This window comes from Eublepharis macularius, chromosome 6 (assembly GCF_028583425.1).
Source record: "Eublepharis macularius isolate TG4126 chromosome 6, MPM_Emac_v1.0, whole genome shotgun sequence".
Taxonomy (NCBI): Eukaryota; Metazoa; Chordata; class Lepidosauria; order Squamata; family Eublepharidae; genus Eublepharis; species Eublepharis macularius.
This window is the reverse complement of record NC_072795.1, coordinates 104,543,824-104,570,935: the sequence shown is the minus strand read 5'-3', so window position 1 is coordinate 104,570,935 and position 27,112 is coordinate 104,543,824. Positions and strand designations below refer to the sequence as shown.

Below are 27,112 nucleotides of genomic sequence, written 5' to 3'. Positions count from 1 at the left end.
TAGTATTAATTCCCCATTGAAAATAATGGTTCCAAACCTGAAAAACCATATGGATTTGAATCCCAAACCAATAATCCCAAACTTGTATCTATTTACCCTATGGCATTGTTTATGGAAATGTCCTTGATACTGTATGGAAATGTACTTGATACGGATTGTACTAATCTCATACTGTGTAATCTGCCTTGAGTCTCAGTGAGAAAGGTGGACTATAAATAAATAAATAAATAAAAACAATAAAAACAAATACCTGGAAAGACAATCATGGTAAAAATCCCCCCAGCCTTGATATGAAATTATAATTAATATTTTTCCCTCAGAGAACACCCCTAGTGCTTACCACAATTCATGGCAAACACCTTGAGGCATCCAAGGGATGATGAGGGTTCACCTGAATCAACCTCTTAGGGCTGACTTGTCCAAAGGGAAATAGTAGGGCTGTCTAGCGGTTTGGCAGCATCACAGAATTCTAAAAACCTGGAAGAATGTCACCTGTCAGCCAGGACTACGCTGAGCTTTTTGCCAGGGTGGAGTTGCCTGTATGTTTGAAGCCACAAACTCTATTTTATAGAAATTAAAGGATACTCACACTGAAATTTAGGAAGTTAATTACATAGCATTTGTTGCTGCTAGTCAGCTGTTAAATGAAATTGATACTAATTTAACCAGACATTCAAGTCTTCTCTGTTTTCCTTCTAGGATGTCTTTCTTCACAGTCCCAGGAGATTTAATCTGAATTTTCTCTAAGGCAAAAAAAAAAAAAAGCACAAAGAAAATGCAAGCATATCTTGGCATATCTCTGAGTCAGCTAACATGCCCAAGACATGTAATGATTGTTATAACCCTGTTCTTATTTTCTCATATACAAAACTGCCTACAGTACGCCCAGTACATTTATTTTGTAATATTCACTATTCACTAGATTATATTCCAGACATTCTGCAGCATCCCATTTGAGGACAGAGATCTACAGGAGAACAGGTACACAGAACATCTTTTTCAATGAATTTCTTTATTGCGGTGATAGATTTTTTGTTTTAAAATTGCATTTTAACAGCTTTGTATTTTAAAATATCTTCTTCACAAGGATATATATCATGTCAAATACTGTATGGTATAATCAAATGAAAATTAGGCATGCTTTAAGATACTGAATGAAAAAAGGTTAGGTATACTTAATGCCATTGAATAAGCGATAGCTAAGCTCTCAATGTGAAGTTGAGAGCTTCACATAATGAACATTTTCTAAATTGTATCCATAATAGTTAATTTTCTAAAGAGCTTCATGTAGAATATTATCATTTGGAGAATGACATGTTCAACCCTCTGGTAATCCCTGAAACATTTTTTTAAGAACACTGTAAGAATGACACTTCTGTCCCAAGACTAGGTAAAGCAATTTTTATCTTTATAGTTCTTGCACACTACTTTAAAATTTCTCTAATGAAAGTGACTGGGGTCCCAAAGGAACATTCTTTACAACAGCTGCCACCTTATTATCTGAACATCTAATAATAAAGACGATTTGCAAATGTTAACATTGGATTTAATTGCACAAGTCCTAAGGGAAAGTAGTTTTAACTAGGCCAAAACAAATAACTGGGGAGGGGGGGTTAACAAAATCTAGGGGCAATTCAGGGATCACTGGGTGGGAACCGCTAAGTTTTCTCTTATGGAAGTGGAGAGGAGTTCCTTTTGAGGGCATTCTGGCATTTTAGACATCCAGTTCTCTGTTCCAGTCCCCCACTGGGGATGGGGGATCCCCCGCTTCCACCCTCCATCCTGCTTAAATGGCTAGCGGGGGGAAAGGTGGGAGCATGTGCCTCCCAGGGCAGAGTCCCAGGCACTGCAGCTTGCTCCTGTGAACCACAGGGAACCGATTTCGTCATGTATCATTACTAGTAGTCACAAAATATGACTGAAATTTTCACTATTTTAGAGTGGCCTCTTGCATTTGCAGAGGAGAATTTGCCTGAGGAGTAGATGGGATTATTGGAGAAAGTAAAGGTTTCCAGCCTCCAGGTGGGGCGTGAAGATCTCCCAAAATTACAACTGATCTCCAGGCTATAGAGATCAGTTTTCCTAGAGAAAACAGCTACTTTGGAGAGTGGATACTATGGTATTATGTCTCTGCCCAAACCCCTGCCCGCCCTGAGATTCACCCTCAAATCTTCAGGAATTTCCCAACTCTAGAGAGAGTAGAGTTGCAGAAAAATAAATTTCCAGTTTCATTCAGCCTGGTATCTGGTTTTAATCAGAGCTGGTTCCAGGTTTCTGTAGACCCTAGGCAAGACAGTATAACCAGTATGCCTTTTGCCTTTGTGAAGTGCTCCAACCAAACCCTTTCCATTTGGGCTCTCCTCTTTTTTATTTAATCTCTTATTTAACCCCTTTTCTATTTCAGTTTGCTTACTCTAGTAAAGAGACATTGTTACCTTTTATCACTTTGTATAAAAACAGAGAGGAAAAAATATAACTGCTGTGATTTTATTTGGGGTGCTCTTCAGTAAAATTGGCATAATTACTGTAAAAAATACAAATACTTTGTATTTGTATACTCTGGAAGAGTCTCAGTTTGAAGGTCTACAGAAAAGTTTCTCCACTCTCTTCATCAGAAATGTGGGGTCAGTTCATGTTAACCTAAAATGCTTAAGCAGCTGAACAATTCCAGCATACTGAAGATTTTCATTTGGAGCCATCTGTTAGAAAGAACGGAATTTAATTTTATCACACATCAAAGGAGCCACAACTTAGTTAATACAAGGTGAGAAAACATTTTTAATATTGAGAAATGCATCTCTCAGTTTTTAAATCAAGAGTTACATCTTTGATGCAACAAATTTAATCTTCCCAAAAGTATCACAATCCAAATCTTTAATTGTTGGTTTATACATATGTGCTGTTTTAAAAATTTATTTCTGTTATCAGTTTTAATAATCTAACATCTTGAGGGCTGTAATTGGATACAAAAATGGCTAGGTATATTTTTTGCCTGTGTGTACTCATCATGATCAAGATGTGTACCATGAGAAAGTTCCTCTAATGCATCCACTAGTTGTGGTAGTAATTGCAGCAAACGAGATTTAACAACATCTAGATGAGCAATGAGTTTGAGAAAGAGCTTTCAAGATCTATTATGGCAAATTCTGTAAGGCCGCTTCCCAGAGACCTGTTGCTCCAGGAAAAAATGAATAAATGTGATGCAATATTCCTCTGCATCTGCCCCACCCCACTCAGTACTGATGCCAGCACTGGTTTTAATCTAACACTGCAAACCATCTTGCTGTAACTTGCTTGTGTGAAGACATGCATGCCTCCAAGAATATGCAGAATGCCTTTTACTCACCAACAAATAACTGCTGTCAAGCTTTTATTCTCATCTCCATCAAAATCTGACATTAAGGGTAAAGGACTAAAGAGGGATAATGTTCAGGCAGATTTAATCTCTAGAACCTCTCACTACAGAAAAAGTACTTCCCCATAGAAGACTAAAGGGCTGAGGGGGCATAAAATCCATGCACAATAGAAAAATAAGAATCTATGTAACTGTGAGTCAAGAACAATCCCTGCTTCAAATGCCTAGACTGAAAACACTCTGTCCTTGTGCAGAGTGCTTTTTCTTCACTATGCAGGAAACACAATTTCTAGATTGGAGAGAAGGCAGATATAATTTGAGATTCTTCTATTTTAGTGGTTAAAGAATGGGGAAATCATCATCTCCCTTCTCCCCCAGCTTTCCTAACACAGTTTTGAATCTCACCATTCAGACTGATTTCCTTTAGTGTGTCTTGAGAGAATATATGCACCCTAATTAAATTAATAAAAGACTCATAGCAATATTAGAAGCAAAATACTTCCCCTGGATATCTGATGGTATGCCATATAGTAGAAGTCTTCTATGACTTCTATTCATGCCTTCCTTTGGTAATTACAACAGGTGCAGATTGGAGATAGGAGACAATAAACTGGCACTAGCCTCTCAACTACAGTTTATCTGCATCCTTTGATACAGAGGATCATACTGATTACTTGAGACATTCAAAGGCAGAAGTAATGATCAGGGGATGTGCTTTGGAGTGCAATTGACCATTCCAGTTTCGAATTGCTATTGAAGACAAGTTGTCATTAGTGCGGGACTGGTCCAGTAGGGTTCCATAGGACACATTCATATCTCACTTACTACTTAATTTCTATGTAAATCCCTTAGGAGAAATCATACATACATACATACATACATACATACATACATGCATACATACATACATGGCTTTTTTTCTGGGAAAAGAGGTGGTGGAACTCAGTGGGTTGCCTTCCGAGAAAATGGTCACATGGCTGGTGGCCCTGCCCCCTGATCTCCAGACAGAGGGGAGTTTAGATTGCCCTCCGTGCCACTGAGCAGCGCGGAGGGCAATCTAAACTCCCCTCTGTCTGGAGATCAGGGGGCGGGGCCATCAGCCATGTGACCATTTTCAAGAGGTTCTGGAACTCCCTTCCACCGCATTCCAGCTGAAAAAAAGCCCTGCATACATACATACATACGTACGTACATACATACATACATAGCTTTGAAATTGGTGTCATCAATATGATAGGGTTACCCGCTTCCAGGGGATTCTGGAGAAACTGTAATACCATAGAATCCACCCTCCAAAGCAGCCATTTTCTCTAGGAAAACGAAGCTCCATAGCCTTGAGATCAGTTGTAATTTTGGGAAATCTCCAGGCCCCACTTGGAGGCTGGCAACTCTTACTCTCTCCAATGACCCCCATCTACTCCTCAGGCAAATTTCCCCCTGCAAATGCAAGAGTCCACCCCAAAACAGAGTAAATTTCACTCAGATTTTGTGGCTACTAGTAATGGTACATGAAGAAAGAGAGAAACAAACAAGAAGTCAGTAAAGGCCCCAGGGAGAAAAGGTTAGGGAACACATCAGATAAGAATTTACTCAGCTCTAGTCATCTTGCCACATCCCACCCCCATTCCCTCTCAGACAATATTGTGAAAATGAGTGGCAAGCTTTCCCAACAAATGGGCTAGAGGGACTTTCATTTTCAAAAGAAAGCTGAGTAAAGGCAGGACATGTTACTGAGGGGGGCATTGCCCACATATGCCGCCTCTAAATATGGGCCAGTATAGTAGTAAGTGCAGCAATAGCAACTGAATTTACAAATTCAAATCTAAGGGCCCTGAACCTTTTAGGAAAAATTACCACAACTTCTGTAGAAACTATTATATCATTAATTTTGGTACAGCACAAATACATACTTCCTTGTTTTCTTTCCAGAATGTATATGATCTTTTGCAGGTGCTTTGTTGTTTATACCTAGCTCACAAACAGGTATATAATAAGAGTACAGTATGAAACAGCAAACAAATAAGAATGATGCTGTATACACAGAATCAAGAACTCACTCCTTGTCCCCATGAGGTCATTGCGACAATTGGTAGAAAGTGAGAACTCTGGACTCAGAGTTCTATTATTATAGTATGATCTTCTTCTGAAGGAAAATCAGCTTACAGTTATAGTTGAGACATCTGCAGTTAGTCTCTCCTAGGCTTACCATTTGCTCATTTATGGTGGGCAAGTTTCTGAGGATTTGATCTGAGAAAAATAATGAGGAGGGGAGGCTTCATGCCACTTCCAGGCACAACACAGCAATGACAATGGTAGTTCTAGGAATCACCACAAAGTTTTACCATAGAGTTGCAATGATTCCTAGAGTTGTCATTGTGACATAGTGATATATGCAATGTTACCAGTATTACACAAGTCCCACATCCCTGTCCGCCAAACCATCCCACTGGTTCCCAAGCTCAGCCTGGCAACTCTAGTTTGTCCCATCATTCCCACATGGCTGCTGCCCTGAGGGCTGTTGCCCTCACTGTCATGTGACTGTGACAAGCAAACAGTACAAAAGCTAGATGTTACTGTACCGGTACCCCCCGAACTGGAATATGAGATATCTTTATGCAGGTTTATTAATGGCTGGTCTACATCAAATGAACATTCCTGAATGAATTAAAGTTGTTACTAACAAGTATCCTACTGTGCAGCCATCAAGATTTTGGGCAAACCTACCCTGGCTCCAAAATTAGCATTAAAATTAACTTCATTTGTGTTTTCCCTGCTTGTGAAACAGTACTGAGAGGTAATAAGCATCATCTTCCTCTTCCCACGTGTTCCACCAGCAACTAAGGACAAGGGATACTAGCCTTCAGGAGGGGACTGGGGATCTCCTGGTATTACAATTGTTCTTCAGGCTACAGAAATTAGTTTCCCTAGAGAAAATGGCTGCTTGGGAGAATGGGCTATACAGGATTATACTCCTCTAAGGTACCTCCCCTCTCCAAACCCCATCCTCCCAGGCTCTACCCACATATTGTTGTAATGTGTATAAGCAGCCTCTAGGGGACAGCTTTCTGTTTTGTATGTTTTTCAGCCTTGGCCCTTCAGGGCTCCTGTAGCAAATTGGTGGCTGCTGAGGTCTGACTGAGAAGCTGCGTAAAAATGCATGCTGAGCCAGAGTGAGAGCTGAAGAAAAGCCTGTTTATATCTATATATAAAGACAAGTGTCCTGACTGACTCTTCAATGCCCAGCCCAAACCCCTGGACCTAGAAACGTGAAATTTGGGGAGAACATTCCTTTTGTGTTGTAGAGGCTCACTAAGAAGGGATTTTAAGAAATTCGCTCCCTAAGGGGGTAAAAAGGGGCAAAATGTGTTTCTCCATAGGGATACAGCTTCCCTGTGTGGCTGGGAGGTTGCTCATCCCCCTCCCCCTGCCATCTGCCAACTCAGCCACTCTGCCCTGAGCTGCCCTGAGATAATTTGCATATGCGTCCTTGATTGGTGGAACTCTGTTCTGAGGTACACACCAGCTCAAGGAAACTGCAGACAGTTGAAGAAAGACAGTACAAGACTCTCGAACAGGGTTTTTATATAAAAGTCAGTATGGCAACTGAGTTTTTAAATATTCATGGGGAGATGGTGCACGGCCATTTCGATGGGAACCTCTCACATGAACCTACTGAAGTGCCCACCACACCCCTCCCTCAGTCCAATTTCACTTCACACCTCTTGCAGCCATCACCTTTTACTGCCCCCAAGAAGCTTCCTGGCAGATGTGCAAGGTACACCAATGCTAAAAGGAGGAAGGGGTGTTTTGAGGCACTGAGCATAACCCTCAAAGATGTCAGGGGCAACGAGAGAGTGATGAGAGGAGTCACCGTGCTACTGGCTGGAGACTTCTGGCAGACTTTGTCCCAAGGGGAGCTGACAAGGTTACTGTGTGTATCAAGGTGTCGTATCTGTGGCCCCTCATCAGGAAACTCTCACCAGGGTTTTTTTTCTAGGAAAAGAGGTGGTGGAACTCAGTGGGTTGCCCTCGGAGAAAATGGTCACATGGCTGGTGGCCCCGCCCCCTGATCTCAAGACAGAGGGGAGTTGAGATTGCCCTCCGCGCCGCTAGCAGCATGGAGGGCAATCTAAACTCCCCTCTGTCTGGAGATCAGGGGGTGGGGCCATCAGCCATGTGACCATTTTCAAGAGGTTCCGGAACTCCGTTCCACCGCATTCCTGCTGAAAAAAAGCCTTGACTCTCACTAAGAAAGAACATGAGGGTCCACTTGAGAAATGAGGGGTCTGCTGGGGAATTCTCTGAACTCCTACTAAAAATAGGAGATAGAAAGTATCCTTCCTGGGTCCAAGGGAAAGGTGACTATCCCTGCAGACCTGGGCACAGTAGTGACAACCCTAGCAGACCTAACAGCCATGATATACCCTGATATCATCACTATCACGGAAAAGTCCATGGTCTGGCTGTGAAAGCGTGCCATTCTGACCCCCAAGAACAACAAGGATGCCATCATTAATGAAACACACCTTAACTCCCTCAAAGAGGCAGAAATGGAGTACAGATATGTGGACTTGGTGGTGCAAATGGATGATGTGGTCCACTACCCCGTGGAGTTCCTCAGCATGGTCAGCCCTCCTGGCTTCCCAGCCCACAAGCTTCTCAAAGTGGGGGCTCCAGTGATGCTGCTCCGGAACCTCAACCCACCCGAACTCTGCAATGGCACCAGACCATGAGTGAAAGCCCTCCACAGGAATATCATCGAGGCCACTTTGTTCACTGGCAGTGCTCGGGGGGAGTCGGTGTTCATACCACACATACTATAGGAGAACCCCTTCGAATTCAAGAGAATGCAATTCCCCCTCAAGGCCTGCTTTGCTATGATGATCAACAAGTCCCAGGGACAGACACTGAAAGTGGCAGAATTGACGAGGGAGGATTGCTTCTCACATGGGCAGTTCTACGTGGCCTGCTCCAGAGTGAGCTCACCCAGCAGCCTGGTGATCCTAGCACCTGAGGGGGAAACCACCAATGCGGTCTACAAAGATGTCCTTCAGTAGAAAAAAACCAATTGTATATATTTTTTAATTTATTTCTTGCACTACAATCTTTTCCTTTTAAAAATCTCTTAAATAACTTACATTTTGAACTTCACTTCACCAGTTTTTGGCATTAACACACTTCGCTTTATTCAAATACTTTTGTGAAGCTTGTGTACTATCCTATTATACTACAAAACCAACTCAATCCCCCACCAACCAAAAAATGTTACATACCCATAAATATTATAATTGGATTGATAGTAGTTAAATACCGTAGCAAAGCACGAGCATCAAGCTAGTTGTATATAAAACTGGTGTGTCATGGAGTTCAAGATATAATACATATCTCCATGCATTTCCCAACCCAGAGATGACAACCCTACTAAGGACTCATAGATACTGCTCAGACAGCAAAGGTCTTCCCTTCCAAGCTTCCTGAGCTGTTCAAAACAATGAGAACAGCCCTCAAATCCTCAGGTGGCTCAGGGTGCTTGCCAATTAGCCCAGCCTATAAGTCACACAATTCCTGCCAAAACTAGTTATGGCCTCACTAGTCAAAAGACCATGGCCGTTTCCAGATGGCTTACCTGCCTCCGGAACGTCACACCATGTTGCGGGGAAAACGTGAAATATAGCATTTTCTCGTGCGAGTTTTGCGCGACGTCGCGCAAAACTCACGCGAGAAAACGCAATATTTCACATTTTCCCCGCAACATGGTGCGACGTTCTGGAGGCAGGTAAGCCGTCTGGAAATGGCCCATCTCCAATCAGAGAATGCCACCACTTTCTAGGACAGTGTTCAGAAGCTGAAAAAAGGGGTCCTTCCAGGCCAATTTGAAGGAGACCCATCAGCTCATTCCTTCAAAAGACAACCAGCTACTCTCACATTATTTATTTAGAAGATATCTATGCTACCTCATCAGAGTCCTGCCCAAGGCAGCTTACAATTAAAACAATAAGTTAACAATATAAAAACAATAAGCTGTTACAACAAGCCATGGAACATAAACATCATCACACTAGCCATAAAACAAACCTCAGACCAAGAGAAAGTCATCATTCACAATGAGGATGGGTGGTTCTGCTTACAGCAAAAGCCTTTACAGAGAACAGGGTAGAGATCATTAGTTTCTCTAGACCCCTTTAGACTGGCTCCTCATCAAAAGCCAAAATGGAACTGGTGGAAAGTAGTACCCCAGCCCTAAGGCTGAGAAGTAAATAATTGATATATCAAAAGGTTTTTCAGTCATAACTTTTAGCAACGCAATAGGTAATATTAAATATTTTCAAACAAAGAAAGGTCATCAGCTAACATTTTCATTAGTTAATTTCTAAATCTGCAACTTTGCACTTCACTAGGAGATATTCTTCCTGAAATACTATTAAAGTTGTGGGCATTTTCTTAGATTCTGGGCTATCTAAATACTACTGGTAGTATAAATGTAGTAGTAGTAGTAGTAGTAGTAGTAGTAGTAGTAGTAGTAGTAGTAGTAGTAGTAAAGGCTTAAGAAGTACTGTTGTTGTAGGCTAGTCCATATTGATCCTACATTCTTATTTCCTTACCTATGGGTACATCTTTGAGGTAATAGTGTGATCCTAAGTATGTTATAGACAAAGATTTAACTGTAATAAATTGGATTTCCAAATTATCTTTTTCCCCAAATAGGATTTTTTGCATTGTCATGCTGTGAGCTAAATTTCTGGTACTTGCTGAAGATACATTTGGTTATCCAGCAATTTCTGTTGGTTATGTTTTTTAAAAAGAGCTTTGACTTTATGTTGGCATTTTTAAACTGTTTATTTATTTATATAGTTATTACTATCTGTAAGGCACTACAGGTGCCTTTAATGGAGTCAGTAGAATAAAAATGAGTCAAATAAATAACCGTTTAGGGTTGGGGTACAAGGACCCTTAATGCTGCAGACTTCAATGATCTGGTATAGCACTCTATAGCACTTGGTTTGAACCCTACATAACATTTTCATGGCTGAAGTGTTGTCCATCTGCAAAGCACAACTACCCTGCTTCCTCCTCTTGACACCTTAGAGATTTTTTCATTATCTTTGGTGTTTCCACACAATACTTCCTCTCTAAAGATTCTTCAAAACCTGTTATTTTTTCACTTAGATATTTTCTCCAATCTACGTTTCCATACAAATTTTCCACCATGACTATAAATATTTTCAAAAACTAGACACTATATTTCTTTTAAAAGTGTTGTCATTTGTTTATACAGGTCAAAATGTGGCTGTTTATAGCAGCAGCATGCTTAATCCAAGAAGTTACAGTTTCAGAAGGACTCATAACCAACAGACATTTGAATCCTCAAGAATTCATGACTATCGTAAGTTCCATATTTTGTTTTGGAAACAATGAATTGCCTGCTACAATCCTCAATAGTTTTATAATGCTGAATTTATCCCATTAGTAATGTCCAGGTTCTCTTCATTAAATTACTTCATAAATTTGCATGCATGTTTTATTCTCAATTTTAAAGGAGCAGTCTTTTTCAAAGGTTTTAACATTTTCCCCATGCTATGAAAAGCTCTCCTTGCTACTTTCTGTAGATCAAACTACTGGGAAGGACCGCTGCTTCAGATACTGGTTGGAAACTTTGCAATCTGTTTGTAAGGCTACTTAAAAATATACCATATGATGCTCTTAGGTTGCAAATTTGATCTGCAATTTCTCAACCAGGTATTATACAGAAATTCAGCTGATAAAAAGGGAACCATAAAGGACATTAACAGTACGCTCCTGAGAAAACTTTCCTATGTATAACTCCCAATTAATAAAGTAAATCAGCTTACAATAACACTAAAAGTGTGTATATGCATATGCAATATCCGAAAGTCAGAAGAGAAAAGACAAAACTTAAGGTAGATGAGACTGAGTAGGTATTGCTTGGAGATAAAGCTGGGGGAAGTATTATAATAGTATGGTAGTTCAAGGAAGAATAGATCCATGACTACTGCATTGGTTCTTCATAATGATAATCCCTGGGCTAGACAATGAACTCACATAGCATATCATTGCCTGCCAACCCCTATAATTGAAAATGCCAGACACAAGAGATGGGTTAAAGTGTGTGGTTTTTATACTAGCTGATCTGCACACATTAAACAGTCCCCACCATCTGAGGGATGGTAGAGGTAGCATAGGAACAAGTGAGAGTTGTAGTGTATACCCATAGTTTTTTTACATACCTATGCTGCTGCTGGCTGTGTCTAAGCTGAGACTGCAGCATGGAAGCACTGTTGGACACAGGAAGACATGATTGCCAAGTGTAGCTTTATCTGTTGCTTCCTTGGGCTTTATTGCTATCATTTCAGCTTTATCAGGGCTGGTTCAAAGTAATTATAACCCTAAGTAGGTACACCACCTGTTTCCTCCTATTGCAGGAGCAAGCTTATCCCATAGATTGTAGACGCTGGTATATTAGGAATGATCTTGAGTCTGATTAAGGAGTGAATGAAGAGAGTTTATTCAGGAGTACAATTTTGATAGAAAGCAGAGAAACAGAATAGATACTAACTTCCTTACTAAACTGGGAGAGAGGGACTTCTGGGAAGAAACGGAAAGTAGCCTAAGAATACCAATCGGGAGACATGCAAGAAGGACAGAAGAGAGGAGGAAAGAAGGATCCTACCTTGCTATCTATCTGTCAGATTTGCTGCCTCCTGAAGGTATTCTGTGTCTTCTGCCTTCTCTGTACACAAGAGATTGTATTTCCAACAGAGATTACCTAACAGTTCTAGCAATTTATGGCTAAATTGACAGTTGAATTGAAGACTTCCTAGATCACATCATGGTCACTCTTCTGCATGATATCAGAATCAAGTATTTGAGACATCAGTAAAAAAACACAAAATTTAAAATTAATTTCTTGATTTGTAAAGTACAATCAAGTCATGGCCAATTTATGATACCCTCGTAGTGTTTGAAAGGCAGGAGATGAACAGATATGATTTGCCACTGCTTGCCTTTGTCCTTCCTTGGTGGTTTCCCCTCCAATCATGACCCTGCTTAGTTTCTGCAAGATTGGGATAGCAATGGCCATGATTTAAATGTTTAAAGTATCTTATATTAGGAAGTTTTATGGAAAGGGTCCCCAATCTTTTTGAGATTTCAGGCATTTGGAATTTTGTGGATGTGGTGCTGAGAGCCACCTCAAAATGACTGCCACTGCAGGCAGAGCCAAACCCAAAATGGTTGCCACAGGAGGTGGAGCTGAATGCCTCCTCAGAAGAATGAAACCCTTAAGCCTGGAACCACATGTCGACTAAGGAAAGTCCAGGTGCATCTAAATTGATATACTATAATGATTTTGCCAAGGGCTTATTTTTTTCTTTGCAGGGTGAAATCATCCAATATTGGGGATACTGCAATGAAGAATATGAAATCTTGACAGAGGATGGTTATTACCTGCAAATAAACAGAATTCCTTATGGAATACATAGTCCTGGAAAGAAAGGTATATTTGTGATGCTAGCATTTAGCATAATTAGTTGTTGTAGATTTTCCGAGCTGTATGGCCATGGTCTTGGCATCGTTATGGCTAAAGTGGCCATACACGGCCATACAGCCCGGAAAATCTACAACAACTAACGTTCTCCAGCCGTGAAAGCCTTCAACAATTTAGCATAATTGTTTGAGGATACTGTTTGTTGATTTTCTCTCCTCTTCTCCGTCTCCCAGTCTCAACATGTTTATAGTGGGTTGGTTGAGATATAAGCCTGGACTTATGTAGTATTTCTTTTACTTCCCTTTTCTCTTAACTTCACGTGCCATGATTCCCCTATCCCAAATTACATCTGACTTGCCAAACTATGGTTTGAGCTTGCTCTCCAAATCAGAACTTGAAACTGATCGGGATAGATATAGCCAGAACTACAGCAGAACAGTTGCTGGATTTGACCAAGAAAGTCAAAGCAGATGCCTTTGCTCACAGAAACAGGGCTAGTTCGGGCCTATAACTTGACATCCCATAAAGGGAGTCTAGAGATCTAGAACAGAACAGCCTTGGAGAGGTGCACAAAATAGAGGAGTAACACAATTGTGTGGCCTACACAAATGTGTAGATTAGAAGAACTGTCTAACTCATATCAATATATACCATGTATTAAGGCCCAGGTGCAAAGAACATCTGAGAATGACAAGAATGTCTAACTTCACAGACGTTGAAGATATTATTCAAGGGTGGATGTATTGGTTGAGGACCAAAAGATATTCATATGCATAAGAAACTTCCAACCACTAATTTTCCATAGACCTTGGCCAATTCCGCACGGCTTACCTGAAGCTGGAACGTTGTGGGACGTTGCGGAACATGCCAGCAAAAATGCGAAAGATCACATTTTCTCGCGCGAGTTTTGCGCGACATCGCGCAAAACTCGCGCAAGAAAACACGATCTTTCATGGTTTTGCCTGCATGTTCCACAACGTCCCACAACATTCCGGCTTCAGGTAAACCGTGCAGAATTGGCCCTTGTTAAGATAAAATGTAGCAAGAATGAACTAACAATTTTTGTTAACTTTAAGATGTTTCAATTATAGAAACCTTGTCTGGCATTTGAAGCTAGAAGATAATTAATTAGCCAAGAATGTGACCCTTTGAAGTGGGACAGTAGGTTATTGTTAGGCAATGGTTTTAAAAACCTATAAATATGAAAAGCTGAATTGATTGGGAGTTTCTTCCTAGAATGGGCTCCCTGCTGTGACATGTTTAACTTTGGCTAAGGTACTTTTTGGACTCATGTAATTGCTCTTCTTTAATGATCTGTGCAGTTATAATGAATAGTAGGGGTTTACCCAAAGCGGGAAAAAGCTTCAGAAAAAGCTTCAAAATCCAAAGCGGCATGCCACTTTGGATTTGGGTTTCTAAGTCGCTTTGGTATGCTATGGAAATATTCAGAGCATACTGAAGTGATGAGGGAGGAGGGAGGCCCGCCCCTACCCTTAAACTCCCACCCCCACCTTTAAAACCCATCTCCCACCCCCTGCCACATTTACCTGGTCAGGCGGAAGGCTAGAGCACCCCAACGCTGCGCTGGCCAATTGGCTGGTGGGGAAGGCCTTCCCTCCCACCATTGCCATGCAGCCACGATCAGCGTGGCTGGCTGGCAGAGCGGGCCTTCCCTGCTGCCGTTGCCACGCATCCACGGCCAGTGTGGCTGGCCGGCAGAGAGGGCCTTCCCTCTTGCTGTCACTGTGCAGCTGTAGCTGGCGCGGCTTGCTGGCAGAGAGGGCTGCTGCCACTGGTGCCAGAGGCCAGCGGGCAGGAGGGAGGCTGCCTCCTCCAGCATCGTGCCAGCAGTAAGTGGGGGTGGGGAGAAGTGGGGGTGGGGGTGGGGGGGTAAGGGTGGGAAATGGGTAACTTTAAAGGGCCCTGCCGCTTGTGAAAGGGCCCTTTAAACTTAATCCCTGGAGGCCCCAAAGCTTCCCGAAGCATGCTGGCCCTGATTTGGAAATCCCAAAGCTTGGTATTTTACCCAAATTGGATACCCGAAGCGTACACCCGTAATGGATGGTATGGTTTTCTGTAGATTAAGCCAATATTAAAAATGCAGAATCATCATGTTTTAATAATAAATGCTTAGAATGGAAGCAGAGACTCTGTAATAGTATTACTTGTGTAACAAACCAAAACCTGACTCCAACCCAGTATACATGTGTTGAAGATTAAGGCCCACTCAAAATTACAGCCAGTTTACTTTGGAGGATCCCAATCCACAATGTGTTTGTGAATACTAGGATTATATCAATTCACATCAGGATCACATAGATAATTCCTTTCTAGCAAGATGATGTTTGGATGAAAAGCTTCACATTTTTGATGCTTACGATGAGATAACAGAAATGTACTATAGCTATCCTTTGATTATATAATTTATTTTCCAGGGCCTAAGCCAGCAGTCTTACTTGTACATGGTTTAATGATGGAAGGTAGACTGTGGCTCGCAAATCTTCCTAGAAATAGCTTGGGATTTGTCCTGGCAGATGCTGGTTATGATGTATGGATATTAAATATTAGAGGTTCGACCTGGTCTAGAAGACACCAGACTCTTTCAATTGACCAGGAAAAATTTTGGGATTTCAGGTATGTTCAACAGACAGTTTATAATAGAAATGGACAGGCAGGGATCTTATCTTGAGTTCTGGAGCACACCTATAACTATCATATTACTAAAGGTTAGACTCTGATCACTGTGGTTTAATCTATCTGACATGACAAAAGAAATAGTAATGTGTCTTTAAAAGGCCATTGATATCTATTTGGGCCTTGAGTGTCATGAGCCAGTATTGTTCATGGCCATCTGGGAGCTAAGCTACAAGAAACAAATTACACAAGAAGGAGCACATGAAGGGAGTTGCAGTATTAGCTGGGAAGCTGGGTTTTAAAAGAGATTGAAAGGCGTTCTCAATTTCACCTCTCTACTGAGCCAGGGAGATCACTGCTCAGAAGGTTTGTTTATTTCTTCTGCCCTCCGTTTGAGGGGCAGCCTCGAACAGCTCTGGGCGCGCTGGCAGGCGCAGAGGCGCCCAAATGCCTTCTTCCCTCCTCTTCCCCCCGCGCAATCCACACCTCCAGCCCATCTGGGGTAGCCCCAAACAGGGGCTGCACCAGGTGGGCTGGCAGACAGAAGTGCCTGATTGCCTGCTTCCCTTCCCTTCCCTCCCCCCACCACTCAATCCATGCCTCCAGCCCGCCCGAGGCAGCCACAAATGGAGCTTGTTTTGTAAGGAAATTTGAAACAAGCATAAAGCTGAACACAGAGATGAAATCTTTCTGAAACAAAGCGTAACTAGTTAACATGGCATGTTTAGTAATATAGAAATTCCTTAGTAATAGCATATCTACATCAGTAGACAATACCCAGTGGCATAGCCTGTAGTCCCTGTCCCTGACAAGGCATCTTTTGGAACTATTTCTTACAAAACAAGGGTGCCAATGAGAGCTCGCAAACCATAGCAGGCATCCTGGCAACCCTAAAAAAACAGATTACAACTAAAACAACAGTTTACAGGCTAAAATATATTTTAAAAATCAACCTCTTATTTAAAATCAATTTTAGTTATGTTGTGTACATTTTTATGTTTTAGTTTTCATGAAATGGGGATATATGATATTCCAGCAGCAATAAACTTTATCCTGCGGAAAACTCAGCAAGAAGGATTGTATTATATTGGCTTTTCTCAAGGAGGTACAATAGGTAAGTTAAGAGGAATGTAATGAAATGTATTTCTTCTTTCTAATGTGCTTTATAGAAAGAAACTAGGATTCCATTTCAGAGCAATAGAAAAACAAAAGAGGAACAAAAACTTTAAACTCAGAGTACTTAATTGCAATTCTGTTTTCAGACTAAGGCTCAGAATATAGCCAGGTATCAGAAGTGACCTTTTAATAGACAGAGGCCAGGTGTCATTAAGAATACCAGTACTTCAGAAATGAAATTGTATTATTTGTTCACATGTAATACAATTTATATTTGGAATGAGATTGGGTTGGGGTGAGGCCTGTTACATGGATGAAGTAATTACCTCTTGCAAAACCTTTATGTCAGGTCTGTCAATAACACTTGTGCTGCAAAGCACCCTAAGGCAGGTGGTCATCCTATCCAAAAATCTGGTTGTAAAGCAAGAACCATGGACAGCAATACTACTACTAGCATTGGGTTTGAGGTGCCCCCCAAAATGAACACATGTAAAAATGATAGAAATCTAAAATCCAGATGCACAATCCCTAATTTTGTACAGCTGCTATTTTTGAAATTCTTTCTTGTTGTAGGTTTCATTTCCTTCTCCACCATGCCAGATCTTGCTCAAAAAGTCAAGCTCTTCATCACCCTAAGTCCTGGCTATTCACTTACAAATAGCAGTGGGCTTCTTTTTGGAGTTGTACTAATTCCCGAGGGAGTAAGAAAAGTGGGTATTTAACTTGTATTTTCACTATTTGACTATTTTTATTTTATGTGTTTGTATAGGTTGTCAGTGGCACAGTGTGTTAATAATCTCAGTGCTTTGAAAAAGATTCGTTAATTAAGAAGCTGAGTTCTTGAACACTGCAAAATTAATCATTTTCATTTAAGAACTGATCTGTCCTCTATAATGCTTTATACGTCTGAAGATATTACGTTCCACAAATATGGGTTTAGAAGCTGTCATGTCTAGATCAGACCTTCCCCACCACCCACACTCACTTTATGTTGTTTACCAAAGAGGAACAGCAGCGAAGTTCTGAACTGCTCAGGAAGGCAGGGTCGCAGGACTGAGAAATGTTTTGCACTCCCCGATACCACCACTCTTCAGTTTACTGGGAAGAGATATGTGGCTAGACCTTAAGGTTTCATTCTTATAAGGACCATTCTTTTAGGCCTCCTGTTAAAGATGCTCACAATGATCAGTGCATTTTTATTTTGCAGCTTATATGGGGCAACAGGGAATACTGTATTTTTAGCAACAAACTAAAAAACAGCATTGCCAAATTCTGCAGCTGCACAGTAATGGACAGGCTTTGTCTCCAGTTAATTTCCCTTTGTTTTGGAAATAATGAGAAAAATCTAAACGTGGTAAGTAGCGTCTATGTTTTTAAAAAAAATTATTTGCAAAACAACACTTCAGAAAAATTCAACCCATATGGTCACAAATAACAAAACAGAAAAATTAAAACACTGTATATGTTACAAACAGATCAACGTCCCGTTTATATTTATGTTCTTCTATAATATTTTTAATATTAAACCTGCCATGCTTCTACTTCCACAATTGAATGAGTTAATCGTTCCTTGAAAGGTTCTCTAGGCCCATACAGTTTTCTGATTAGAATAAGGTACTTCACCAGTCCTTTAGGTTTATCAATAATATGATCCACCAAACAGCTGGATAAAGAAAAAGGAATGACTGTTTTGGAAATACTTGCATTCAGTGCTTTCAGTTTTTAAAAATGTTTTCCATAGCACCACCAGATATGTTGATATTCTTTAACCATAGACACAGTGCCAGCATTTTCCAGATACTTGTCATACGCTTACTTCATAAGCTGCACTGCATCATTTATATATATATATATATATATATATATATATATATACACAGAAGATTTTTGTCCAATCTGGTAGCAATTAGGTCCTTATTCATGTCCATGTTTTGACATCTCCTGCTTTTGAGTATTCAAAATAGAGCAAGCAAGATATAAATTGGCTGTTGTGGGTTTTCCGGGCTGTATTGCCGTGGTCTTGGCATTGTAGTTCCTGACGTTTCGCCAGCAGCTGTGGCTGGCATCTTCAGAGGTGTAGCACCAAAAGACAGAGATCTCTCAGTGTCACAGTGTGGAAAAGATGTAGGTCATTTGTATCTACTCAGGAGGGGTGGGGTTGAGCTGAGTCATCCTGTAAGAGTTTCCCAGGGTGTGGAATGCTAATGGCGGGAGGCTTCACTGTATCCTGAGGAGGTTCTTTTGCATATGGATTGGTACTTGATTTGCTAATCTTCTCTGCAGGGCTATTGTCGGGGATAGAATGTTTTGTTAGCCTGGTGTTTTTCAGAACTGGAAACCATGCTCTGTTTCTTTCCTGTTGAAGTTTTGCTTATGCTTGTGAATTTCAATGGCTTCCCTGTGCAGTCTGACAAAGTAGTTGGAAGTGTTGTCCAGTATTTTGTTGCCCTGGAATAAGATACTGTGCCCTGTTTGAGTTAGGCTATGTTCAGCCACTGCTGATTTTTCAGGTTGTCCAAGTCTGCAGTGTCTTTCATGTTCTTTTATTCTTGTCTGGATGCTACGCTTTGTGGTCCCGATGTAAACTTGTCCACAGCTGCAGGGTATACGGTATACTCCTGCAGAGGTGAGGGGGTCTCTACTGTCTTTTGCTGATCGTAGCATCTGTTCTATTTTTCGGGTGGGTCTGAATACTGCTTGAAGGTTATGCTTTTTCATAAGCTTTCCCATCTGATCAGTAATTACTTTGATATATGGCAAAAACACTTTTCCTGTAGGAGACTGTTTTTCCTTGGTTGTTTGATTCATCCTGGGTTTGATTGCTCTTCGGATTTCATTTCTGGAGTAGCCATTTGCCTGAAGTGCGTGGTTTAGATGATTAATTTCCTCATTGAGAAAGTGCGGCTCACATATCCGTCTTGCACGATCCACTAATGTTTTCATTATGCCTCTTTTCTGTCGGGGGTGGTGATTGGAGTTTTTGTGTAAGTACCGATCAGTGTGAGTTGGTTTCCTGTAGACCTTGTGACCTAACTGAAAGTTTGCTTTGCGGATGACCAAGGTATCCAGGAATGGGAGTTTTCCCTTGATTTCTTTCTCCATTGTGAATTGTATGTTCAGGTGGATGTTGTTGAGATGATTCAAAAACCCCATCAATTCTTCCTCCCCATGGCTCCAAATGATAAATGTATCATCCACAAACCGGAACCATACACATCAAGCAGTATTCAGTATTCAGACCCATTTGCATATTATTGACACCTAAGCAGATACAGAGCTCCGTTGGCTTTTGTTGGTATTTCCAAGAATCTAGGGCTGTAGAACAGTAAGACTGTCTTCATTCTGTCAGACAGTTCTTCATTGTGCCAGTAAAGGATCTTAGTGTGACATCCCTCATGCATCGCTCATATTTATCACCATGAAACCATTCTATTAAAGTCCATGATTGCTATACATTTAATGAGGCCATGCATGTATGCTGTAAATTTTAATATAATTCACTTCTTGGCAACTCTTATTATTCATGTAAATCTACTAAAAGCCTTTGTAGTAACAAAATATATATTATGATAATGTTTCTGTTTACTATAACATGACCAATTTTAATCCAGTTGGTTAGCTGTGATAGTCTGCTGAAAAAAAAAATTCAAATCCTGCGGCACTCTGAAGATCAGCAAAATTTTCAAAATATTAGCCTTCTTGAGTAAAAGCTCGTTTCATCTCTTCAGATACCAGCTCAGATCTCTGACAAACTGAGCATTGACTCACAAAAACATACCCTAAAATTTTTGTTGGCCTTTCAAGAGCTACTGGACTCAAATTTATATTAAATTATCTTAAAGCTTCTGTCAAAAATTTCCATTCCACTATATGGCATATATCTTCTGCAACAACACAATGTAATACTAGTCTATTTATTACTATTTATAATTCTTATCTACTTCTCTCCTCCCATTGTTCCTTCTGTCAGAAATCTCATTTAGTCCAGCATCACTACAGAGGTCAAACTTTTACAGGAGGCTTCAGATGAGAACTAAATGGTCTCTAAATTGATTTATTCATTTATCCGTTCTTCTAATTCATCATTCTCAAAGACTTTGGTCCAATATTCACACATTCATGTCTTTTATGGGGGATGCTAGAGATCAGTATTAGTGACTTTGGATGGAGGTGGTTTCCACAAGGGGAGGGGCTTGTATGGTTTTCCTGTTGCTAGTGTGCAGTGGCAATGGGGATTCCACATAGCAGATTCGTCTATAGTTTACTTGCCTCAGGCCCCTACCAGTGGCAATCTCCACCCCAGGCATCTAGTACTTTAAGAAAATCAGTATTAGAATATTGTTATATTAATATACCATTGTAACAATAGGTATTGCAGGTTCTCGGAATTCCCAGCTTTCATTTTTTAAAAAAAGGAAAGTCTCTATTACCTTCTACTGTGAAGGGATGCCTTGCCCTTTTTCCTCTGCAAGAGGCTTACTTTTAAAAAATGAAAGCTTAGAATTCAGAGAACTTGTTACATGTACGGTTACAATGATATATCAATATAATGGTATTCTTGTACCATTAAAAAAAATGTCCCAAGGTGGCAGGGGAGGAAATGGCTGCCATCAGGACAAGGTGAGGGGAAACGGCTGCCATGTTGGTAGGAAAATCAAAAAATTCCCACTTACATAGTATCTATGCAAGCTCTACTGCAATCTTTCCCAAAATATTGACACAAAACACGAGAAAGATCTAAAAAAAGCTGTTGAAACCCCAGGAGGTATATAAATGAACCACAATGCTGAGGGGAAACAGGAAAAAAAACACTTTCCAACAGCACTGAACCCGGGGGCAGATAACTCAGGAGGAAATGGCCTGAGATTAGTATTCTGATCCTCAAGAAAAGGATGTGACCGGCTAGTTCCCTAGGGCTAGATGAGCATCACAAAGGTGGAAACACAGCTGGATATATATTGGAAGGTACATCTCTGTACTCTCGCATGATCTTCTACATGTAGCTCTCCCTTGCTGAACTGAGGCATATAAATGTTGTATTGTTTGTTAGCTTGTACAATAAACTCATTCATTCACTTCACACCTTGCAGCAGATTCTAAAAATATAGAAAATAAAATAAAAATCTATTCCTATTGATTTTCTAGAGTCGAGCGGATGTATATCTTGGAATCTACCCTGATTTTACTTCTGTAAAAACAATATCTCACTGGGGACAGGTAGGGTCTTTGCAGTTTTTGCATTTTTCTTTGCATTTTAAACATTAGAGGTCAAGATTTCATATCTGTAGGAATATTTAGTTTTTAAATATGTATGGGAATTTTCAAGTTATGATTTCTGTTTTACCTTTTAAAAAGTGATTTTCAAATATCAAATGTGCCTCTACATCCAGTCATCTATAGAATTATTTTTAGGTGTTCCTTTATTCTAAAAATAGCTGCAATGAGAAATAGTCTCATAATTCAATTAACTATATTTTAAAGCTGTATACTGCCATTCCAGATCACCTGCCAGTGCCTCAGAAATGGATATGATCAGAAATCTCATTCAGATCATTTTCTGCTCATTATTTTTAAAGAATTTTAATTTGTTTTCTTGTTGATCTCCTTGTTTGCATTCTTTATGTTGGGTTAATTTCTGTAGATTCAACATTCCTTCCTATAACTTGTTTTCATTATCAGAGTGGGGTGAAAGTCTGAAGGATGGCATCTTTTGCCCAAAGAATTCTACCAGCCAAATTTAATATGAGAATTCACCCCTATTTTATAGGCAATATAATTCATAAATGCAGAACGAAGGAGTGACAATAATGTAGAAGTAGAAAATTGTCATTGTGAAAAAAATTCCACTCAGGTATTCATGTAAAGGGAGGAAAGAAGGATGGAATAAAGGCCAGAGATTAAGATGATATTCAGACATATCTTGCTGTTTGCTATTCATGGGATATTTATCTCCGTTTTCCTAGTTATTTCTCAATTTTAAAGTTGGATAAACTAAGGTTAGCGTTCATATATGAGTGCACTGCTCTGAACCTACAGAAAGATCCCTAAATTTAAGGCATTAAAATGTAAAAAGCACTGCCCTATACAATGCAATCCTCCTTTTTCTGTTGTAAGTAGTGCTGGCTGGGGTTTATATCTTCTTGAGCCTTATATCCTCTTTAATGCTTTAACTCTAATTTTTGATTTTGAGGGAGGCGAGTAGAGACACCTAATAAGGATTCTTTTGGATATTCAGTCTATGCTTTCTCAGAGTCACACATTTGTTCACACAGTCAAGTTGTAGGAAGATGGTTTGTGGTAAATATTTAGAACAGCTGCAGGTTGGGTAAAACAGTTCACACTTGGTAATCGCTTGCCTATGACCACAAGCACTAAGTAAAACCAAGCCCTTCCAAAATCCATTGGCACTTCCCTTCTGTTGCTGTTACTGTTAGCCATCTTGGCGTGACTTAGCTTGGTCAATTGGAGAGAAAATATAGTCTCCCCAACTCTATCCCTTCCCCTGCAAGTACTCACAAGGGAGCATGCAGGTACCAGAACTAATATCAACACGAGGGTCATAAGAAGAGCCCTGCTGGATCAGACTAGTAATCCATCCAATCCTGCATCCAGTTGCCTTGGAGGACCAACAAACAGGGTGTAGAAGCCGAGGTTCTTCCCTGATGTTGCAACTAGCACTGGGTTTCAGAAGTTTACTGCCTCTGAATGTGGAGGTTCCTTTTAGCACCATGGCTAGCCATTAATAGACCTATCCTCCATGGCTCTGTATAACACCCTTTTAAAGTCACCCACACTCATGGCCACCACTGGCAGCAAATTCCACAATTTATTTATTCATTGACTAAAGAAGTATTTTGTTTTGTCTGTCCAGTATCTATTACCCATCAACTTCATTGCATGTCCCTGTATTCTAATATTAGGTTAGTGTGTGTGTATGATTACCAGGAAATATGACATGTGCAGAGGGAATTTCTAACCTGTCCAAAGCACCTGTGCTACTTCTCTAGCCCTCACCCAGCAACTGCTTGGAGGTTTGGCTATGGGTCAAGGTTACGGGCTGTCATGAAGAGCTCCTGCACTTCAAAAGTTGTGCCACTGCTTGCTTGTTTTCCTTTACATTTATTTATGGACAAAAGGTAGAATCTAATTTTTATTTTCAAAAGTAAGAGCTGAAACTTCAGAGGCAGTGTTCCATAATTTTATATCTGTAAATACCTCCTGTTGCTACTACCCTGAGTATTTTTCTCCCAGCTAGGTTCCAGGACCTAGAATTGAAATGACTTTGAGATTAGGAAAATAAAAAATACCACAGTAAGGGATATCAGGGAGCAGAGTTTAATTTGCCTCAGCCACGCACTATTTCTGTTTACAAAGATAACCACCATCACAACCCTAGCATGTATATATTTGATGTTATCATTTTCCCATATCAGGGCCAGGCTTATTAGCCTGAGATTGCCAACTGGTGAGAAACTCACCCTACTTGGGGGGGGGGGGCGGTCTTTGTTACACTTTAGCATTCACCAAAAACTCTATGGCTTAACCATAGAGTTTCGTGCAAATGCTGGAGCATTGCCCAATGTGATGATCTTACTTCCAGGTCACACTGGAAGTGATATAATCATGCTGGGACCCTACTGAATACCCCCATCCCCTCCCCCCCACACACTGTGCAGCAGAGCAGCAGTGGGAAGGGCTAGTGGAGGTAGAAGATCTTTCACTGAAGTGGTGAAAATGACAAGACTACCAGAGCAAAGAGTAGCTGGGAGGAGGAAAAATAATATTGGGGAAATGGCACAAATGCTTTACATGAAATGAAAGAGCCTAAGAGAGCTTAGAAGTGTGACTTTCACTGGTCTTTCATGTAGATAGATCTGATTCTTCCTCTTTACACATCTCTCATGTTTCATCTGGTTTAACTCCATATTTTGTTGGGAGAGAGATTATGAGATTTTTGATTCAAATAATTCCCTTTTTTTTTAGATAGCTATTTCAAATGAATTTAAATATTTCGACTATGGATCTAAGAATCGAGATATATACAACATGGTAAGAAAAAGGGGTAATGATGGAAAGGAGATTTTACAAATATTTTGAAAGATCCAGTGTTATGTTTGCTAATATTAAATGTAAAGAAAACTGGTAGTCTTTGACTTTTTATACAATTCCTTCTGGGACTATGAAAGATTGAATGTGTTGGGGAGGCTATATCATGTGAGCAGTTTCATTTGTGTAAATACTAATATAGGGTGTGTTTAGTCTGTTTAAACTCTAGGGGGAGGTGTAGTGCATTCTTTCTGCTGTTCAGAGCTCATTGAATGCTTCTCTTGTTTTCCCTGCCTTTTGTGCCTCACTTCTACCTGTGAGTAAGTTCTTGGACCCTATAGATCTCTCTGCTGTTAGAAGACCTAAAGTTAGTTAATGCTTTTTTGCAATTCCTGTTGTTGCAGTAGACTTTATTGAAAGCAACTCTGCATGCACTGGATTGGATTATTTCCCCAACTCTGCTAACAGAATGCACATCATTGAACTATCCACAGTTTATTGAAAGTGCAGGCATATAACTGGTATGCATTCCCATCTGGATCCTGTCCTTTGCTTCTTATCATTTCCTCACAGGATATTTTCCGTCTTTTCTTTCCTGAAAACAGTCCTGTTCATTCACCTTTAATAACCTAGTCAATATCCTACTTAACTCTACTGTCGTGATTAAATTATTTATGCTGTGAGGGAGTAAATAGGGCAAATTAATTATTAGCTCTAAGCCAATATTTGTTATATTATTGCTGTAGGTAGGAAAAAGCAATAATACCACAAAACACTTTGTAAATCACACTTGGAGCAGAAGTAAAGCTATTTTAGAATGGTGACTGGAGTGCATTAGACAAATCATTATTAAGAAATGTAAGCATCCATTAAAAGAAATATGTGAAAATTAAGAAAACATACATAATTAATTGGTTACTGAAACCATTTCGTATTTTTGATATTTTTATCAACAGAACACGCCTCCATTTTATAGAATAGAAGATATGACTGTGCCAACAGCTGTATGGAGTGCTGGGGAGGACATTGCTGTAGATGAAACAGATACAGAACTATTGCTACCACGAATCAGAAACTTAATTTTCTATAAGAATATTCCTGACTGGCAACATATGGATTATGTCTGGGGTCTTGATGCTCCTCAGTGCCTATATCCAGATATCCTTGGTCTAATGCAGAAGTACAAATAAAGACTTAGTATGAAATCTAAATTGCATATATTCTATGTAAACATGGACACTTTGTTTTAATTCTCTTACTCATATGGCATCTTAGGGCTGTTTTTTAAAATGCTTTCTGTAAGTCATCAGGTGTAGTGACAGAACTGATGTGGAATTAATTGTCTATGCAATGCAAAAGGAACCTTCTTGATGTGGAATTAATTGACTATGCAATGCAAAAGGAACCTTCTTCTTCTGCACAGATGGACCTGTCTTTCTCCTTCTGTTAATGCAGGTAACTGTGGGCCTCTCTATGAGTGACATCCTCCATGAGTTCATGTACATGTTGTCTGCTTGTTCTTCAGCACTACACATGTCTGTGCAGTCCACTATGTATGGCTGCGCTTCCCTGAGTTCACTTAGACAATTATAGATTCCTTAGTATATGGCATCCTTTTGCCTTTCAGATCACAAGCTGCAATCAGCCTGAAACAATTAAAAAACTGAGCTTGTAAAAATCCAAAAAGAAGTGGGGGGAGGAGGAAAGGGCATCTGGGTGGGGAAGAGGAGGCATAGAGAGACAGATGCCTACACTAGAGATGGGCACGAGCTGGGGAAAAAACCTGAACCATGTGGTTTGTGGTTTGTCAAATTTCATGAACCATGAACATTCACGAACCTGCCCCTGGTTCACGAACCAGTTCGTTTGTTTCATGAAAATGTCACATCCAGGTCAGAAAATCATCACTTCTGGGCCAGCAGAAGGTCACTTCCGTGCCAGCAAAAGTTCACTTCCGGGTCAGCAGAAGGTCTGCAGGAAGTCCATCCCCTGTTGCCTAGGAAGCTGATTGATTGGCACCAGGCTGTCATCAGTGATGAACCAAAAAATGAACCAAACGAACCAGCCTAAAGTTCATGGCGGTTCGTCAGAAATGGGATCTGACAAACCTTGGTTCATGAACCACAACCCAGCCTGGTTCAACCCATCCCCATGCAATCTTTAAGCACAGATTCATAGCTTGTGAGAATGATTTTGATTATTGTTTAAAACAAAAGCCTGAAGAAAGAGACAAAAAAGAGAAATCTCTCACCCCAGATTTTCAATGAAAGCAAGAACAAAGAAAATAAAAGAAAGAATTTGAATTGATTGATTTGCACAATGGTAAGGGAGGAGGGGTTGTAGTGGGGGGGGGAAAGATGGGATGCATGCAATCTTTAAAAAATAGGAGAAAGAATTAAAGTCAAACCCTTGGAGTTTCATGCATGGGTTTGATACAATTATGGGTCTCACTACAC

General features: G+C 40.3%; 1 protein-coding gene across 2 annotated transcripts; it reads left to right on the top strand.

Annotated features, from left to right (window-relative positions):
• The first annotated feature begins 911 nt into the window (after positions 1-911).
• On the top strand, positions 912-26,943 carry LOC129332100 (lipase member M-like). 2 transcript variants are annotated; one of them, XM_054982938.1, is made up of 10 exons: positions 912-981; positions 10,632-10,739; positions 12,752-12,869; positions 15,296-15,494; positions 16,499-16,608; positions 17,184-17,320; positions 17,818-17,964; positions 21,756-21,827; positions 24,594-24,659; positions 25,613-26,943. In XM_054982938.1, the coding sequence occupies exons 2-10, from the start codon at positions 10,638-10,640 to the stop codon at positions 25,844-25,846; spliced, it is 1,185 nt and encodes a 394-aa protein (XP_054838913.1). In that variant the 5' UTR covers positions 912-981; positions 10,632-10,637; the 3' UTR covers positions 25,847-26,943. The 2 variants fall into 2 exon arrangements, with proteins under 2 accessions (XP_054838913.1, XP_054838914.1); XM_054982939.1 differs by lacking the exon at positions 17,818-17,964.
• The last annotated feature ends 169 nt before the right edge of the window (positions 26,944-27,112 follow it).